The 20570-nt window shown below is 32.5% G+C and overlaps 2 protein-coding genes across 3 annotated transcripts; both read right to left on the reverse strand.

Annotated features, from left to right (window-relative positions):
- Positions 1–12074: 12074 nt before the first annotated feature.
- LOC120191709 (zinc finger protein SHOOT GRAVITROPISM 5-like) lies at positions 12075–13640 on the reverse strand. Of its 2 annotated transcripts, none has more exons than XM_039194626.1 (5): positions 13464–13593; positions 13000–13404; positions 12831–12925; positions 12575–12800; positions 12075–12538 (listed from the first exon to the last, which is right to left on the reverse strand). In XM_039194626.1, the coding sequence occupies exons 2-5, from the start codon at positions 13290–13292 to the stop codon at positions 12169–12171; spliced, it is 984 nt and encodes a 327-aa protein (XP_039050557.1). In that variant the 5' UTR covers positions 13293–13404; positions 13464–13593; the 3' UTR covers positions 12075–12168. The 2 variants fall into 2 exon arrangements, with proteins under 2 accessions (XP_039050557.1, XP_039050556.1); XM_039194625.1 differs by having other exon boundaries at positions 12076–12538; positions 13000–13399; positions 13464–13640.
- A 5702-nt stretch (positions 13641–19342) lies between these two features.
- Positions 19343–20184, reverse strand: LOC120191881. Its single transcript, XM_039194759.1, has 2 exons — positions 19964–20184; positions 19343–19856 (listed from the first exon to the last, which is right to left on the reverse strand). Exons 1-2 carry the CDS (start codon positions 20182–20184, stop codon positions 19343–19345), a joined length of 735 nt encoding a protein of 244 aa, XP_039050690.1.
- Positions 20185–20570: the final 386 nt, after the last annotated feature.

Genomic DNA, 20570 nt, shown 5'->3' on the forward strand with positions numbered 1-20570 from the left:
TTCATGCAGTCGTGAAATGAAATCTTTGTTAACTCTTTGAATTCCATAATATTATAAAATATATCATCTAATGAATCTTTGCTCCTTTATATGTGCTGAGTTTTTGTCTTTGTTGGGTCCATCCCAGGAACTACACTGCTCACTCACATTGAAACAATCTGAAAAGTCAAGTTTAAGAAATGTAGTGCTGGAGAGGCTTCTAGGGAAACCTTGAGAATGAATTCAGCGACATCCCAGAAAAACGGTCCTAAGAATGACTCGAACAATTTTCTAAAAAACGATCCTAAGAATGTTGTGAATCGAGCAAAGGTTGAACATGTTCTTCTCATTATGAATTCAACATTGGAAATGTTAATCCCTCAAGTGAGGCGTCACTGATTCAAAATGTCGTAAATCGAGAAAAAGTTGAACAAATCTTCTCATTATGAACTCTGCATTAGAAATGTTAATCCCTCAAGTGAGGCGTCACTGATTTGAAATGTCGTGAATAGAGCAAAGGTTGAACAAGTTCTTCTCATTATGAACTCTCCATTGGAAATTTTAATCCCTCAAGTGAGTCATCGCTTATTTGAAATGTCATGAATTGAGAAAAGTTTGAACAAGTTCTTCTCTCATTATGAACTCTCTATTAGAAATATTAATCCCTCAAGTAAGACGCCGCTGATTCGAAATACCGTGAATCGAGTAAAGGTTGAACAAGTTCTTCTCATTACGAACTTATTCTCCCTCTAACGAATGAGTTCTTCTCATTATGAACTCTCCATTGGAAATGTGATTAGTTTATCTTCTCTTTGACGAGTTTTAAAACTGTAAAAGATTATCATATATCAGTGATTTGTTTTAAAGTACCTGAAGGTAATGACCCTATGGTTCTCAATTTTTCTGAGATCCATTTCTTTCAATGATGAAAAATATGGATTGATACTTTGCTTAAATATTCTTCTTCTTCATGCAGTCGTGAAATGAAATCTTTGTTAACTCTTTGAATTCCTTAATATTACAAAATATATCGTCTGATGAATCTTTGCTCCTTTATATGTGCTGAGTTTTTGTTTTTGTTGGGTCCATCCCAGGAACTACACTGCTCACTCACATTGAAACAATTTGAAAAGTCAAGTTTAATAAATGCATTGCTGGAAAGGCTTCTAGGGAAACCTTGAGAATGAATTCAGCGACATCCCAGAAAAACGGTCCTAAGAATGACTCGAACAATTTTCTAAAAAAAGATCCTAAGAATGAAAAAATAGTTTTTTTTAAATAGACTTTAAAAGTATCCTCATGAGAGGGAAAATCATAATTTATCATGTGTGAAATGATGAAATGTATAATACAAATATGCAAATTCATGTATGAATGCAGGTTTTCTTGATCTGCTGGAAATGGTTGCAAGAGTAGTCTTTATTCTTTTCCCGGTTCGGTTGTCTTCTTTATCTATCACACCTGAGAGCATTCTTGTGAATATTGACTCGTGAATGAGTGCATCTTGCCCTAGTAAATTTTGGCCTTTGATAAATTTGGCTTCTCTTGCCTTAACTTGTGTATAAATCCAATAGAGCTTTCATCTTGGCTAGGAAGTTTTGAAAAGATAATATATTATTTCAAGCTCTGGAGATTGTGTACTCGCTGTCACCTTTTAACGGAAAATCAACAACCACTGTCTGGAACTAACTATCATAGAAACTTACAGAACATTTTTGTTTTATGACAAGTCAATACGATATATTCATAACAAGGATGGTAATTGGAACCTTAGAAACAATAGGAATTGAAGGTGTTGCTCAATTTCTAACATCAAATTCAGCCCTCCAAGCTTTGCATTAATTTTTCAAAGTTCTATTGCCCATTTAGTGAAAAGTGAACTTCCCGATTATCCACTTTTAATCTTGGCGCAAACACCACACAACCTTCAAATTGGGTGAAATTAGAATTTATATAAACCCCTTATGAACACAATATTGGCTCAACAGCATAACTACTGGTATGGGAAGCATTCATGATTTCTTGTTGCTTTGACATTTATGCACAATAAATCACAAAATAATGCAACTATATGTTACAAGGCCTAAAGAACTCATCATCGAGAAACCTTTGAAAATCAAACTTGGCTTCTTCAAAAATTCATTTACGATTATCATCAAGAAAACCCTAATAATTAGATTTAGCTTCTTTAAAAAGACATCGAAAGTAATCAAGAAAACCCTAAAAATCAGTCTTAACTTTCTTCCAAACATGTTTGAAAACATCAAGAAGCCCCTGAAAATCAGGCTTAGTTTATTTCAAAATTCATTTGAAAACATCACACTGTTTGGGTAACGTACCCCACATCAAAGTGATGATTCTTCTTGATTGGGCTCCTCGATCCAGGAGTCTTAACCACTTTGAACAAAATCCCCTCCATTCAAGGCTAAAACTATGCTTTTTCTTTGCTCTCTCCTTTGTTTGGACAATCTGTAAAATCTGCCTTGATACATGAAATGTGAATATAATATATATGTATCTATATGTAATGCATGAGGTTCTTGATTGTAGAAATATTTATCATCAATTATTCTTCTAGATCAAATTGGAGACTTCAACCTTCTTTCACTTGATTATCTTTGCATGGAACCTGCCTCAATATCGATGTAGCAACTTGACAACTCAGGTTTATAATCTTATGAGGATCATCTTGTGGTCTTAATTTTTGAGGAAATGTTTTATCTCTCGAATTCTTATTATGATCAGGTATATGGACTTGACATCATTTCTATCCCTGAATCAACCTCTCAATCAAATTTGTTTCTCATGATAGATCTTCCAATCAAATCATGAATGGTTTGTTTCTCAAGGTAAGATGTTTTTGTTTTCATTTTCTACCCTGAGCACTCTAAACGGTAAGGCTCATTCGCCACATCTGCTTGATTTAAATCTTGTGATCTTAACGACATCTGGTTTTGGTAATGCCCTAATGTGGGTACTCATGGCTCTCTTCGTGCCAAAATATTAATCTCGAATGATATCACTCTTGTGTCGCTAGTCAGTAATATTATAGAATAGCTTAAGAGCTTCTATTCATGATGACATGATCAGATTGACACTTAAGAAGTGATCAATTCTTCTAACATAATTGTCTTTCAATTTTGCTATGAGTCGGGATATGTGCCACTTTCAACTAAGGTGATCATCTGCTTTTGACAACGTCGCAAAAAAGTGTGAGAAGTTCTATCCTCCGATGCTTCTGATCACTCAGACTATTTGCTTTCAAGAAATACTTCATTATTCTGGCATCATTTGTTTTTTTCCTCTGATTGAGACAGAATGAGTCTTACCAGCTTCAAGGACCTTTTTCACTTGCGATTGTCCTGTTTGAAATTATTTTCCTTCCTCTCTCAATTTTAGAAACAAATTGTTGAATAAATTTCAAAAATTCTATCATTTTGTTCAGGCTCACAATCACAAAAAATTGTAAAACAAGAGTTTATTAAATATCAAATAAATCAACTTTTCTTTTAATCCTTCGAAAATCATATACATTTGACAAGTGTAAAAATTAATTTTGATATAAAGCTTAGGTTGACTTGGGAATGTAATGTGTTTTAGGTTAATTTGGGGAGGTAATGTATTTCAAGTTGGCTTATTACGTCCTTGATTCTGGTGTTCATTGATTTGATGAAGCGGTCGTTATACTTCTCTTCTGGAAATATTCACTGGTTCCGAGCCCTCGTGAGCGTCTTTGGGTTGTGCAGTACTTTATCAAGAGATGTATAAGATATTCTTCTGTGCAGTGGTTGACAATCTTCGTATTCGAGCTTCCTTTTCAGTTTTTCAACTCGAATTCTCCTTTGGTTTCAATACGTCATCTAAACTTTTACGTCTTGAACCCTTATTTTATTATTTTTCTCTATCATGCATTAAATATTCTAGAAAACTATTTTTTTGCAAAAAAAAATAACCTTGAGGGGCGGAATGAAATCTGAAGATAGTCTCTCCACTTAGAAATCCATGTATGATTAGAAGGGACATTTCAGGCACGTAATGTAAGCTAGGGCTCACGGTTATGAAAAAGAAAGGGATAAATAGGCCCAAACAAGTGTTTAAGGGGGATTGAACCAAGGATCAATTCATTCTACTATCTTCAATCTTGTCTTGCTTGATTTGAATATGCTTGTGCGTCTTTTATTTCTTAAATATTTTCCGTTGATGTTCCATGATTTTCTAGCGAATTGATTTGAGTCACTTGTCTTGAAGTATTTGATATGTTTTCTTTCTTTTTTTTTCTTTTTTTTTCTATATTTTCTCTTTTTTCTCTCTGTGTCGTCCACTTTATTTGATCTTCGAATGCTTCGTATTTGGTCCACCTTGTGGTATCCTTTTATCTCTTACTTTATTTCACCATGACTTGTTTCTGTAACAAAATCTAGATTTATGGCCTTCACTCATACGAGCAGATTTCCTTCATCTTGCCCCCCAGTGCGAAGGATGATCCTTGGTTAGGGTTGAATTAGACGAAAATAATTCAGGCTTAAATGGGGACAACAAGGGATATATTTTTTTATTTTTCTTTTTCTAAAATGATAAATGAAACAAAGTCGTTCATCATCTTATACATGGAAATCCTTGTAAAAGAAGTATCTCTAGGGGGACGAGTATTCAGGATTAACCTTATTTATATAAAAATAATATAATTAATGCATGGTATAATTATGTCAATGATTTCCTTTATTTTTACTTCACATTGCTTCTATTATGCCCTAATTATTCAAGTTCTCTTGCAAAAACTTGATCTGTAACACTTCATATTATATTTCTTGCATGAATGGATCTCGTACACACGACATCTTGTACTTTAAACCTCTCAATTTTATTAAGGTTGGGAAATGAATGCTAGTCCTATGTATAGGAAGGGAAATGTGTGACTTTAAAGTCATAATTCTAGAAAGGTAATGTTTTGGAAAGGTTATTTATGTATGGGAAGGTAAAAGTATGGATTTTAGTGCCCCAGGGAGGATAAGGGCATGACTTTATTGTTTCAGAGGGAAGTGATGTCAAGGTTCGTTATTTTGGTAGTAAACATGTGTTATTTTGGGTAAGGAACCAAACAATGGTTCTTTCAGCTTTTGATGGGGTATGGAATGTCTAATCTTGCCACTTGTCAAAGATCTAAATTAATAAGTAGTAAAAGAACCTTTATTTCATTTGATATTCAAATAATTACAAGATTAAAACTTGATTTATTGCTCATAACCATAGAAAATGACATAAATTTAACTATCAAACTATTTATTGAGAAAACAAGGAAAGAACAAACACATTCAGACATGAAAAAGCCAGTGCAATAAGGTTTCACGGTGGATGAAAGAATTTTTTTTGGTTCGCACCAGGATGTCTCATTACTAAAGGTTTATGCTCCTGGGTTAATTAAATTCTAGATATTGCTCTTCGATGCCCCACATATCTCAATGATGTGCCTTGAACTTCAGACAGTGCTAACATCACGTCCATAGCTCTCAATCCTTTTTTGATATGAATGGGGTGACTTCATTTTACCTCAAAACTTTTATCACAAGATTCTCCGCGAGTTACTCTTGAGATCCGTGATTAATGCATATTGAGATGCAATGTATACCATGTAAATGTATAATGTGTAGAAAATATGCACATGAAAATGCAAAGATGCAAAAATAGGAGTGCAAAATACGAGATGCAAATGCAACAAGGAATTAATCCCAAAATATAATTGTTCCTTGAACAATTCTTGAGAAACCGACAATGTCTCGGTACACTGGGGAAATGAAAATCCAGTCCATCCTCAAGTTTTTCATCTCTTACGAGCGTTTGGGTATTGCATCATCTTCAAAGCTTCTACTTCATCTCCTACTTTCAGAAATATTTTGAGCTGGTTTGTGACCTTCAACTGTTGGCTTCAATGTTGAATCTTCCTGAGTCTAACTTGTTACCTCAAGAGGTAGATGTTTGGCTTGTGTTCTTAGTAGGTAGACTCTCTCTTGACGTTACTCGATTTACATAGAGATTAACTATTCAGGGATCAATACCTTTGAAGGATATGTCATGTTTATGTGAAAATACAACAAAGCATAAGACAAGACAAAAGGAAATCAAGTTAGTAGAAACAAGACAAAAAGAATCAAGTTAGTTGAAATGATTAGTCAAAGAAATGTAATCCTAGTAAAAATAATTAAATACGACTCAAAGTTGAGACTGGAAAATGAGCATACAAAGACAATTTAGTCCTAACCACATGCGTTCTAGTTCTCCTAGGTTATCCGCATGGCTCTAGCGGGGTAGGTTTACTAAATCCTTTACATGAGGTCGGGTTATAGTAAAGGGTTCCCAAGTCATCTTTACAACCTGCTAAGGTTGACTATGATTCTAGTCCCTTATAGACTTGCGAATTGGATTCGGCTCAGGGGATCACATCGCTAAAAGCATGCCTCGGAACTGATGTTCGGACAGGCAACTTAGGATGCTTTCCAGAGATACTTTATTAGACCCACATAATGAAGTCCAATGCTCCTTATGAGGTGTGACGTTTCTCCCAACTTAGATAAACTGGGATTGAGCTAAGGTTTAGAGCTATGTTATGCAACAATCCTAAATAATTCCATAGAAGTGTAAGCATTAACCAGAGAGAAATTTTTTTTTTTATTGAAAATAATATAACAAACTGTAAATTAAATAAGATCGAACCCATAATTTCCAGAATCCTAAATATAGGGTAACCAACTCTTGGCTCGACTCTCAAGTTGTTTTAAGAAAAACCTCCCCAGCGGAGTCACCAAGCTGTCGACACCATTTTTCGCTCGAGCGGGGAAAGACCAGTATCATTTTTGGGGTTTTTATTTGAAAAGGTTTTGAAATGTGAGGAGACATCACCAATCATTTAAGGTTCGATTAGGACACCATAAAAATCGGGTGATTTTAATAAAACATTTTATTTTTTTCAAAATACTAAGTTTTAAATTCTGTGAAAATCCATAAATCAGGTTTGGGGGTCGGTGACACATATGGAAGGATTAGTACCCCCCGCAAACGCCCAAAAATTGGTACCTAGATGATTATCCTATATTTAGAATTGGAAATTTTGAGTTTGAACTTTATTTAATTAAAAAATCATTGCAGATGCAAAGTTGAAAAGGGTATTCGTTTATTCAGGCCGATAACATTCACCCTTAGCATAAATATGAGAGATCAACTATTGTGCCTAATAACTAGGCATTGCCTTAATTTTAGAAATCATGATTCGGACTTGAAAATGATGTCGACCTATTTCGAGAATCACCAGTAGTCACCCCTTGAGCATACTTGCGAGGGATATACCATTAATTCCCTAATAAGTGAACATTGCCTTAGGTTTTAAAAATAAAATACAATCAAACAAATTTTCATTCATCCTAATTAAGCTAAGGGTAAATTAAGGCTCTCTCTATCCTAAAGTGTCAAATTATGAGGATTAAAGAATCTAAAGGAACAAACCTAGAAATGTGGATTCTAATATTAACCCTATTTGGTTTTTAATCAATTATTGAATCGAATAATCGAGATGGTCCCTTGAGAATTTAGGCAAGGGTCGACTCGAATTATTCTCTAAATTAAAAGAACTAGATTGAAATTTAACTAAAGTAGAGGTTCTAACATTAACTTAAATTCATTTTAATCAATATTGCAAATCGAATAATTAAATTGGAACCTTGAGAAAAAGCGAGGACCAAATTAAGAATTCTCTTAATTTAATGACTAAATATGAATCGAATAATTAAAAGATTATGGACTAAATCTAAAAAAAGGGAATACATCAAGGACTAAATTAAAAGGATGCAAATATTAAAGGCAATTAAAATATATAAAAGTACTAAAATTAAAGTACAAAAATGAAGGGTAAAAATAGATGATAAAAAAATTAAAGTAATGAAATTAAGGGGCTGAAATTAATTAAATAAAAAGTAAAGGAAACAAATTTAAATGTGCATAAAATTAAATAATAAAAATAAAAGAGCAATAAAAAATTTTAACATCAATTTTTAATGTTTAATCTTAATCATAAATAATGTGAGTCGTACCCCGGGCGGGTCATCGCAAGGTCGTACGATATTTCGAACATAAAATAAAAAATAAGTAAGTAAATAAATAAAAATTAGCAATTAGTGGTTATCAGTTAGAAGTTAGAAAATTTAGTTGTTAATAGAGTTCGAGTTGTAATAATGCGGGTTGTACCCCGGATCGAGTCATCGCAAGGTCATATAATTCAAACAAATTAATAAAAAAAAGTTAGAGTTAGAAATTAGTAAATTCCATATCATAATAATGTGGGTTATACCTCGGATCGGGTCACCGCAAAATCGAATCGAATATTAGAAACAGTAAATAAATAAATAATAGTGGTTAGAGTGCAATAAAATAAAAGTTAGTAGTTAAATCAGAAATAAACAGTGACTAAAATGCGTAAATTGAAAATATAGCATCAAAATCATGACTAAATAAAGAAAATAGAACTGATTAATGACTAAAATGAAATAAATAAATAAATAAATAAAGAGTGACTAATTGTTAATAAATCATAAACCGAAATGATGATCAAATTAAAATAAAATGCAATAGGATGTCAAAATCGTAATAAATAAACAAAACAAGCACATAAGGACTAAAATATAAAAACACGGCAAAGTTTAGAGGACCTAAATGGAGATTTGCCTTGAAAACTAGTGACTAAAATGAAAATTATGGCAAAAGTTTGAGGACTGAATACGAAAATAACCCAAAAATTTAATTTTAAATAATCACCTATTCACAAAAATGCAAAATATCATAATAAGGACATGATTTTATAAGAATAAAAAGGCATCACAAGGGACTAAAGTGTAAAAATAGGTGAAATGTCAGAGGACCTGAAAGAAAATAAATCGAAAGTTAGCATTGAAACATAAAATGGAAAAATTATGAAATAAGGACAAACATTCTAAACAAATAAGAAATTAATCATGAAATAAGTGACCAAATTGTAAATGAAGGAAATGACGAGAATTGTGAAAGGGATTAGACCACGAAGGCCAAAACGTACAGTAGCAGGTGTGAGCAAAATGATGCCATTTGGGGTGATCGGCAGGTGTCAAAACGACACCGTTTTGGATTGCCTTTAAATAGGCAAAATCCTTTTTTCCTCATTTTCTCCTTCCCTCACTCTCAATTCTCCCCCTCTCTCTAAAGCTTCCCCCTAAGCCGGCAATGAACGCCGCCATTGACCGCCGCACCGATCACTACCGGCGGTGTCTTTTTGGGCTTAAACTTCACGGGCACGCTCGCCTCGACGTTAAGATCTTGAATCGGGCCATAGTTTTACGAGATTTGGCGTCTAACACCGCGAAAATGGTCGACAACCTTTCGACTTTTGGTGCCCCGATCTACTCCGACAGTCGTTAGATCAAGGTGATTCCATAGTATGTTGTTCGTCGGCTTCCCTTCTCTCTTTTGACCGTTCGAATCTGCGAACGGAGGTTCTGGCCGCTAGTGAAGGCTCCGGCCGAAGGTAATTTTTCATTCTCTCTTCAATCTTTCTTTTTTCCTACTTTGTTTGGCGTGATTTTCGAATGAAAATCGAAATTAAAAAAAGAAAAATTTTGGTTTTAGGTTAGTTTCAAAAAAAACACAAAAAGGCTATTGGAAATTTTCTTTTATTACTTTCTGAATTTTCAGGGTTGAGCCCTTCTACAACGTTTTGTTCGGGGTTTTATACCCATGTTACAATGATTACTTTTGTTTTTTTGCCGTGTTGCATGGAGTGTGGAGCTTGGTGGTGGCAGGACATGACGATGGCATGGAGCAGTCTTCTTGTATTGGGGCAGAAAATGACAGCAGTTGGGTGGCAGTGGTTGGGGCGGCTACACTAGGGCTAGGGTTAGGTTTAGGTTAGGCTCCGATTTTGGTTCGGGTCGGGTTTGGTTTGGGCCAGAGTCGGGTTCTGTTTGGGTGTTATAACATGATTTGGTTTGGGCCTGATTTGGGGTTTGATGGGTGTTAGAAAAAAATGGTGATTACAAGTGACGACTCATAAGAAATTATATAGATTTTATTATATATTTTTCTCACAAGTATATGGTACTTTTACTCGTTTACAACACAGTTAGAAGTTTGAATAAGTTATATTTAAATTTTCTCTAGGTTTCCGATATGTAATTTCTAATTTACATTTTTTTCCTTTCTAGAATTGCATTTAGGGATGGCAAACGGGCGGGTCGGGTACGGATACTCCCTCCTCCATCCCCATACCCGCCTAATATTTTTTTTAATCCACCACCCGCCCACCACCCATGATGGGTACAAATTTTCAAATCCACACCCGCCCTCGCGGGTACATTTTCAAATCCACACCCGCCCTCGCGGGTACATTTTCAAATCCATCCCCACACCCACTACCCACTAGCGACATACCCATCTAGACCCGCCTGACAGCAAACTAATGGGATGTTGGAGTTGGTTCCCAGACAGTTCGTGATGGGGTAGCAACGCATGCTTCAATTTGTCAGAGGAATGGCTCTACGAATGTTATGGAGACAGATTGTAGGGAGCATGTAGTCGCAGAGCTGGATTGTTGAGTTGCTTTCGATGTTAATGCTCATAGTGCGCCTAATATGGGTTTTAAGGGGCTAAAGAACATGGAAACTGCTGCTTTTGATGTTAATGCATATAGTACGGCTAATTTGTGTTTGGATGGGCAGCATGGGCTAAAGAACATGGAAAGTGACGTGGTTAGTGAGATTATGGGTTTAATCAAAGAGCCAAATATTTCTCTAATTAAAGACCAGATTAAAGACTAAATATCCTTAATATTTGGTTAAATTATATGTTATATATTATACAATATTCAAATTTATAAATTAGTCTCTAAAATTACACCTAAATTCATAATGGTCCAAAATTTAATAGATATTTAGCTGGGCGGGCGGATGCGGGGCGGGTAATGTCTCAAACCCATTACCCGCCCACCACCCACGACGGGTACCACTTTATAAATCCACACCCGCCCACTAACCGCTAAAATTATACCCATCCCCGCTCCAATTGGAGCGGATGAGGTGCGGAATCCACGAAACTATACCCGTTTACCATCCCTAATTGCATTATTCTTATGAATTATTTAAAATTTTAACCCTTAAATGGGAAATATAATGCGTGTTTAAATATGTTTCAATTTATGTTTTTCAAATAATAATAATAATAATAATATTGTAACTGAATATACTTGAAGAATATATCACGCAAATAAAGAATTTTATTATATTTTATTTGTCTTGAGTGAAATGAATTAAATTCATTAAATACAATTTTATATAAAAAAAATCTCACATTATTATGAGAATGTAATATTTCCTAAAAAAAGAGATGGTAATAAGATTATGTCTAATACCATAGCACCATTAATCTTAAATTTCCTAAATCAAACGTTTAAGATATACTTAATACCTATATGGTGATATTATATAAAATACAAAATTTATTAAAAATATTTAATTTTTTACCAACAATCAATTAATCTAGTGGGATGAGATAATAGATTCCTTAAACAATGTCAGGAGTTTGAACATCGACGTTTGCGAATGGAGCAAATTGGATTGTGAGAATTGTCCTTATGACGGCCTCTGCAAAACTCAATCTATATTAATCGATCAATAGATCAGATACCAGTAATTAATTCAAAACAAATATTTATTTTTTTATTTCTTTTACGTAAAAGATGATAGGGTAACTTAATTATCCTCGTGCTTTGTTTTCTATAGATATTTATGAGAGATTTTAGGTTATAAACTAGACATGGGTAATTACTAATATGGTTTAATGCAGAAAGGGAAGGGCAACCCCACCATCATTTTTTGACCTCTTCATCATTCAAAGATCTCCAAATAGTCCAAACACAAAATCCAAATGAAAATTCGTTTATAAGTGCCTGTCGTTGTTCAATATAACAGGAAAACCTAACAACAGTTGTTGTATATTGAATGATAAGATGAACACTTCAGAAAAACAGACCCTCTGTAGTATTAAATGGTCAATCACACAAATTGTAGGATACAACACTTGCACCAAAAAAACAACCATTTTTTGGTTTATATAAGAAGGAAAGAGGTGTATAATAGTATCAAAGATAAACAACTTGACGTACGGATGATATATATTGGTTTATATGTTAGTAGTCTTTGTTTGATTTGTTCGGCTATCGTTTTCGACTTCACCTTCGGTTATAGCTGATGAAATGTAACTCACAACAAGGGAGTTCTCCTGGGGAGGTGGTGTTGCTTGAAACCGCTGCTTGCAAGCATGGCAGGTAATTTCCAGAATGATGGATTTAATTTGCTTTACTGCATGGTTCTTTAGAGCTTGAGCCTTTGCCAATTCAGCTTGTGCTAGTTGCCTGATTCTCTTTGCCCTGGGAAACTCATGCTCGGCTAATTCAATCTGCCTTTTCGCCTGCTGTCTCGCCTCTTCCGCATAAGCCTTTTCCGCCATAGCCGACCTTAACCTAGCCACGGCTTCTTCTTTTAGCCTCGATGCAACGAACACCGGTTTCTGGTTTGTTTCTCCCTTTTCCGAACCGATATTGGATGAGCCGATCGAGAGCTGTAACCGGATCGAATGATGATCATGGTTTTTTGGGGAAACCGAGACCTCAGTTGGATTTGGTGTGGTTAAGAGTTGAAGCTCCAAGTTGTGGTAGTGCTGGTTTTTAGGGGAATTATCTTTTGTAGGGCTCAACAACATGGTACCTGTTGTTTTTGCCAATTCCAAACTAGGCCAAGATACTGTACTGAAATTTGTATCACTGGAGGGATTGGTGCTTGAAGCTGTTCCCGACATGCAAGCCGGTCGCATTGCTTGTGATTCTGGCCGGCCACGGCTCATTGGGCAAGCATCTTGATGTTTAATGAAGCTTTCAACCCTATAAAAAAACCAGCAGCAAGGCTCAGGGATAGATCTAAAACACTGTTGATGTGACGTGAGAGGAATGAAAACCTGGAGAAAACTCTGCCGCAGTCACAAGAATGCCCTCGGGTGCCACAGGTTTTAAGATGGGCCTTGTAATCGGATTGAACAGCATAGCCCTTGGAACATTTCTCGCACACCCATTGCTTGTGGTTGCTGTGCTTCTGCCTGAAATGTTTCTTGATCCCCACCAAATCGCCTAGAGCATGGCAAGGGTCGTGGTGCAGGCAACTAGGCTCGGGGCACACTAACATCCGCTTCCTCGCCACAGGGGTCTCCCTCTTTATTAGCTTCCATGGAACCTTGTGTAGCCGCCTGTGCATCTTCAGGTTCTGGTCCCTCTGGAACCCTTGGCTGCAGATCTCGCAAACGTAACGATCCGATTCTAGTAGTGTTTTAGGCGACAGAGAAACCACTTCCGCATCTGGATCTAATCAACATCAGATTAGAAGCGCAAACAAATGATGAAAATACATATCCATATAGATACGTACCAGGCGTTCCTGCAGGTCTTCTTTTCCTCGTATTGTTGCTGCTGCTGCCATTCTCTAAGCAGGTAAATGGCTCCAAACAAGGAACTGAGGTCAACATGGATAATTAAAGCTCTCAATTATTAAGCCAAAGATGCAAATCCAAGCAAAGCAATAGCTGCTTCTGATCTGAGGAAAGAGAGAGAGAGAGGCAGAGAGAGAGTTAGAGCATATCAGATGAGATGAGAAGAAAGGAAAAGGAAAAGAAAAGTGGTTTTCTTTCTTTCTTTTTAAGGCTTTAAACATTCAGCTTTTCCATTATCTTTTTGCGTTGCTCTCTCTTTATATCTTCATCTCCATGGGTTGTGTCGAGAAAGTGTAGAGTGTCAATGGAAACTTGTTGTAAAGGAAGTAAAAGAGAGACGGCCAATGAGAAATGGTATCCCCACAAACTGAGAGATGAGATGGGCCAATTAAGAAACAAAGCTTCCATAATTAAACTCTCTTATCACACAGTAATATTTTTTTGCTGTGCAATCGCATGCATTACGTTAGATATGATACTAAAATACAAGCAACTCCATTTTTCCAAATACTCAACCCAATGTACCTTCCTAACTTTCTAACCCCTTTCCCAAATAACCCCTTCTCAAACTATAAAATATAATTTTTTTTAATTTTACACATATTTATAATGGTTATATGATTTAGATCCATGAAAAAGTGATAAAAACTCATTTATTGATGTGTCAAATTAAGCATATTCATATAGTCAAATTAACAAAGCTAACATGCTTTTAATTTCATATACATATCAACTACCATGACATTTTTCATATACTTTTCATCTCATAAACTATACATATTAAACAACTTTCATTATCATAGATTCATATAATCAACGTTTATACAGAATATTTTTACCGATTAGTCAAGAGTTAAAAAGTAAAAGCATATTTTAGATAATTCGAAGGGTTATCCGTACACTCTAATACGTCATATAATAAACTAGCATATAAACCTCACTCATCTAGCTTCTGAGTTTTTTAACTTGTACTTTTATGGCCTTAATACTCAAAAATTAAAAATATAAAGAATAATTATTAGATTTTTCATTTGAAAACACATTCAATAAATATTAATAGACTTAGACTGAAAAGAGATAATCAGACTTTTCTGTTGAAAATATTTAAAATTATTAATACTTTTCAAATATTTATTATTTTATAGTTTGAGATTTTTTTTAAATTTTAATATTATTTGTAACACATTAAATCCGTACGGGCCTAATGGGTCCTGAAACTAACCGAAATATTTTTGACGGGTTCACGAAAGGAGACAGGAACGAAAAAATGAGCGGCAGACTTTTGATTCAAAATATTAATTGGTTCAAAATAACCTAGTTTAGAGAAATTGGTAAACAGGACGAAAAATTAACTCAGCTTTAAGAAAGAGCGTTTACCACTTATGTATGTAACTATAAATAAATAAAATTTGGATATCAATTGCATATATTTTATAAATTAATTAGTACAAGATTAAAAAAATAAAATTTAAGATTTATATATTTTATAAGTTAAATTTAATGTTTTTTTCTTTTACATTTATAATTTTATGATTATATATAATCTTAAATTGAATATTTTTAACTTAATTAATAATTATAAAAATAAAATTATTAATAAAATCTCTTCAGTAAAATCTATCTAGAAGAACAAGATAAATTTGTAATTGCATACAGATATGTTTATAATAGGAATCAAATCATATGAAATATTTTATATGATATTTCTATTTCTCTTAATGTAATGATCTTTTATTGATTCTATTTTTAGAACCACTTTTATAATGAGTTAATTTTCTTACATTAATAAATTTCTTCATTAACATTTTAAATTAATAAGGTAACTAATATAAAATATATTTTTTAGAAATAAATATTTTAATTGATACATTCTCTTTCTTATACTCAATGAGAATAATGTACATATTTTCTCAAATAATTTCTTTTAACTGTGTGGATTTAGACTAAGCTACAACGCTGATCAATGAATGACGGCTTCGATTTCATCTTGATGATTGATGAAATTGCTTGTACAGGATCATTACTGGGTAAAAAATGAAAAAGTAGTGTGGGGGCCACGAAGTGATGGTAAAGATTTTAGGTAGTTTGAATTCATGGTAGTGGATATGGATGTGATAAATTTTGATTTTATTTAATAAATATTTTTAGAGATTTTCAGAAATTAAATATGTAATGATTATCTGATATATTTTTGAAGATTTTGCCCTTCTATCAATTTAAAGTTATTTTTTACGAGTTATTTCGACTTTTCAACTTATTTTTCATCGAACCAAATGATGACATGTGTCACCATCTTAGTGGTAAGAAAATAATTAAATTAAATAAATCTAATTTATAAAAAATCTTCAATAATATGTTGATATATATCACAATTTGATTAGAGAAATAAATTTATTAAATTAAATTAAAATTATGATCAAATTGATAGAATATATAAATATTGATGACTAAATATATAACTATACTACTTTTATTAACTGTCACATTAATACTTTTGTCAACTGTTAACGACATGTGACTTAATGAAATATAATTAAATAGTTAAATGGTATGATTTATAAAATTAAAAGATCAATTGTAAAAATAAAAGGATTAAATAGTTAAGTGATCAATTATAATTTACCTTTAAATAATTTACTTTTAAATTTTTAGTTAATTTATAATTATACGTTAAGTCCTTTAAAATTTTAATATTTTATGAATTAAAATTAATGGTGATCACTATTAATAATACTAAATTCAATAGAATTTAAAACGATGGTTGCAATCAGGATTTAACTTCCATTTATTTCAATTATAATTGCTTTGTCTGTTTGTACTTTTCTTCCTAATATTAGGGCGTGTTTGGTTCAGAGAATGTGAGATTATCAGGGGAATGAAATCCATATTCTCCTGTTTGGTTGGCCGGAAATCTCATTGTCGGTAATGTTTTATTACTAACAATGGATTTTTTGGGGTATATTATCGGGAATATCATTACCTCTGTTCCCTTAAGTATTGTTGGATTACTGGCGTTTTGGACTAAAATGACCTTAATTTGTTTCAAAAATATCATTCTTCTGTCATTTTTTTAAAGAAAATATATAAATATCTTATAGTAATATTATAGTAGAATTCAACTTGTTAAGAAACAAATATATAATAAGGATAATTTGGTCAAATATACATTCCAATAATCTTTTATTCTTTTAACCAAACACGGTAATCTTACATTTCTGCTAAACTAACCAAACACAAAATACAACATTCAAAGTAATTCTATTCCGTGGTAATCTTTTATTCTCACTGGTAATCTTACATTTCGTGAACCAAACACATCCTTAAGGTAAATGTAACTTAAAACCATTTAATTCTCAATTGGCGGGATCCGGAAATAATTAAACAAATGAATTTAAATTTGTAAGTCCTCTCCTAATCATTTCCAATCAATTTTCATACTTGTTATGCTTCCATAACATTCCTAAAGTTAGATTACAATCCTATCTCAATCAAATTGAACTTTCTCTTCAACCACCATACCACTTCACCATTTAAGCAGGAAACAATGAAATGCCTATACCAATTTGTAGAGAATTAAGTGTAGAATATTTTCCTATTTCACACTTTAATCCAAAATCTCACTAAAATGAACCAAAAATGAAAAATAAAAACTTGCTTACCTTTGACTATGGAGTCACGGCAGAATGGAGAAGTTGGGATGAGAATTCTTGAGATTTCCATGAAAATATCTCTTAATTTATCTTAAAAAATAATTAAAAATTCATTTTAGTCCAAAAGTCAAAATTACCCTTAATGAATCCTAATTTTTACCACAATGCCATCCTTTTATCTCCATTTAATATTTTTGAATAAATATAAAAATATCATATATCAATTTCCATCTTTGCCCTTTCAATTTTCCAAAAATTCAATTTAGTCACTAAATTTCACTATTCTATTTTAACATGGAAATTCATCCAAATTCCACTAATTCACATCAAATTATACTATTAAAAATATCAATATAATTTTTCTAACCACAAACTTCCTTCATTCAAAATTTTATAAGCTTCTGATTCGATTTGGTTATCCGAATATTTTACTGATCTTTACCGCTTAATAAACTTTTATACAAACCTCAAATCAAAATTCTAAAACCCACTAAAATTTTGTTCTTGGGCTGACCTACTCAATTATAGTCCCAAAATATAACTTCTAAAATTTTATATTTTTAGTCCTTAAACTTTTACAAATTTACACTTTGATCCCCTTACTTTCAAAATTCACTTTTCATTCCTTTTTTACTATTGATCACTTAACTATTCATTTTTGAAATTCATTTTTCAGTCCCCAGGGTAAATTATAATTGATCACTTAACTATTTAGTGTTTTTATTTTTACCATTGATCTTTCAATTTTATCAATAAGATCACTTAACTATTTAATTATATTTCATTAAGTCACCTGTCTTTTACAGTTGACGAAAATGTTAATGTGGCAATTAATTAAAGTAGTATAATTATATATTTAGTCCTCAATACTTATATATTCTATCAATTTGATCCAAATTTTAATTTAATTAAATAAATTTATTCCTCTAATCAAATTGTGAAATGTGTTAACATCTTATTGAAGATTTTTTATAAATTAAATTTATTTAATTTAATTATTTTTCTACCACTCATATGGTGACACATGTCACCATTTGGTTGGATGGAAAATAAGTTGAAAAGTCGAAACAATGAGGACAAGAGCTAAGGGAATTGTTGCAAAAATAATCTTATTTTTTTCGCAATGCAAGGGAGAAAAACACCAACCATCAACTGAGCAGCAGCCAGGCTTTGCTGACGTTAAAGAACAGCAGCTCTCACTCTCATCACTACCTCATGTTGACGATAAAGAAGGTCCATTTTACAATATAATATTAAACAATGATTGTAAGCAATAAAAAGGAGCATAATACCTATATTGCAACATAGTTATGACTAATTTGTTATTTTTGAAACTTTAGTGAGAAAAACAAAAATTTACTCAAATATTAGTGTCTATTTGTATAGTTTATCTTTTATAGTTTTATATATTTAATATGTCACATCAACGATCCGTTAAAAATCTAACAACAGTTAACTCTCAGTGACCACATATTAATTAAATAAAAATAAAAGTGCTAAATATTATATTTTTTAAATTTAGCGAGTAAAAGTATACAAAATTTAAACTAAAATGATCAACCTTGTAGTTTATTATTCATTTTATTTTTAACGCATAATTATAAATTAATTAAAAATTTAAGGATAAATTATTTAAGAGTAAATTATAATTACAGTGAGTAAAATAGGAAAAGGAGTAAAGTTTAATTAGTAAATTTGTAATTTACCAAAAAGTTTATACTTTGGCCACTTAACTATCAAAATTTACACTCTGGTCACTAGTTAAAATTTTGGATATTACAAATTACCTTTGAGAGATATTCATAATTTTCTTCAAAGAATAAAAAAAAATAGTCACAAAAACAATTATAATGTTCAAAACATATATCCAAATCCAAATAGTTAAAATATCCGACGATAAAATGTCTCTTAAAAGTAATAATAAATTGTCCCTTAAAACATAAAACATATCAATAAAATTCATAAATTATGACCTGGATAATTAAAAATAAACATAAGTTGATAGAGTTTAGTACCATCAATGAAAATTTGTGGACTTAATTATTTCTTTCATGAGTAAAATAAAAATCAACAATTTCAAAGTGGGTTGTATTGCTAGCATCAAAATCACCTTTGCCGTCTTCATACAAAATATTTATCTCTACTCTATTTCCCTTCTGTTTTAGTGACTACTGATAAAGATCAACTAGGTGCTTTTGAGTACGACATAGACGTGACCAATGACCTTTTCCTCTACAACGATAGCATTTATTGGTCACATTGTTTTCCTTTTCTTTCTCATGCTTGCTTTCATCTTTACGATCCCAATATGAGTTTCTAAAATAACCACCTTGGCCATATCTATATCCACGTCTACGACTATAACCACGACCACGACCACGTCCTTTACCACTGCCATTGGCATGGTTTGTTTCTTTCAATTCTTGCCCATTTTTAGTTTTCACATTCGCTTCAGGGAATGGAGCAGAACCAGTTAGGCGTAATTCGTGATTTTTCATTTGTAGCTCGTTGTTTTGCTCAGCCATTAGGAGACAAGAAATTAATTCAGAATGTTTCTTGAATCCCTTTTCATGATATTGTGTATGCAAGACAATATTATTTGCGTGGAAAGTGGAGTATGTTTTTTCTATCGTTTTTGCATCAGTAATTTTCTCTCCACATAAATTCAACTGTGAAGTGATTCTAAACATGGTCGAGTTATAAGCACTAAAAAAATTAAAATCTTGTAATCTTAAATTCAACCAATCATAACGAGCTTTAGGTAAAATTACAGTTTCTGGTGGTCATACCTTTCCTTTAGATTGATCCAAAGGATTTGAGGGTATTTAACAATCAAGTATTCAATCTTAAGACCTTCATGAAGGTGAAGGAATATCATGCCTTTCCCCTTATCTTGAGTTGTTGCTTTATTTCCTTCCTTAATGGTCTCACCAAGTCCCCTTGCATCCAAGTGAATTTCACCATCTAGTGCCCACAATAAATAGTTCTTTCCAGTGATGCCCAATGCCATAAACACAAGCTTTGTAAAATTTTACATGATCACTATTATAATTAAAAAAAAACCCAATTGGGTGAATGTCTCTTACCCATATACATACAAAAAAATGTTATAAACATGAAAATAAAATCTAAAAAAATGACTAAATTATAATTAAAATGACAAGGCACTAGCGATCGATGATAAGAAAGTCAAACAACAAAACATGTTTTACAAGTTGAGTTAATATATACGAGACATATAGATTAAATCACTATTACAAACAAGAGACAAATATATTATAACAGTTGACGACAACAACATCTGAATCATCTCTAATCGTCAACTAGACCACCTAATCAAACAGGTAATGTAGATCTTTTCTTTATACCTATTTAATTTTATTTAGTTCGAACATG

This window comes from Hibiscus syriacus, unplaced genomic scaffold (genome assembly GCF_006381635.1).
Source record: "Hibiscus syriacus cultivar Baekdansim isolate YM2019G1 unplaced genomic scaffold, ASM638163v2 tig00116971_pilon, whole genome shotgun sequence".
Classification (NCBI taxonomy): Eukaryota; Viridiplantae; Streptophyta; class Magnoliopsida; order Malvales; family Malvaceae; genus Hibiscus; species Hibiscus syriacus.

Excerpts from the sequence above, each read along its gene's own strand:
- LOC120191709 (XM_039194625.1), bottom strand. The coding sequence starts at position 13,560 with ATGTTGACCTCAGTTCCTTGTTTGGAGCCATTTACCTGCTTAGAGAAT. Across the intron at positions 12,926-12,999 it reads TGCGGCAGAGTTTTCTCCAG|GGTTGAAAGCTTCATTAAAC; the intron begins GTTTTCATTCCT and ends GTTTTTTTATAG. Across the intron at positions 12,801-12,830 it reads GGCTTGCATGTCGGGAACAG|ATTTCAGTACAGTATCTTGG; the intron begins CTTCAAGCACCA and ends CCAGTGATACAA.
- LOC120191881 (XM_039194759.1), bottom strand. The coding sequence starts at position 20,184 with ATGGCATTGGGCATCACTGGAAAGAACTATTTATTGTGGGCACTAGAT. Across the intron at positions 19,857-19,963 it reads TGGATCAATCTAAAGGAAAG|AATCACTTCACAGTTGAATT; the intron begins GTATGACCACCA and ends GACCATGTTTAG.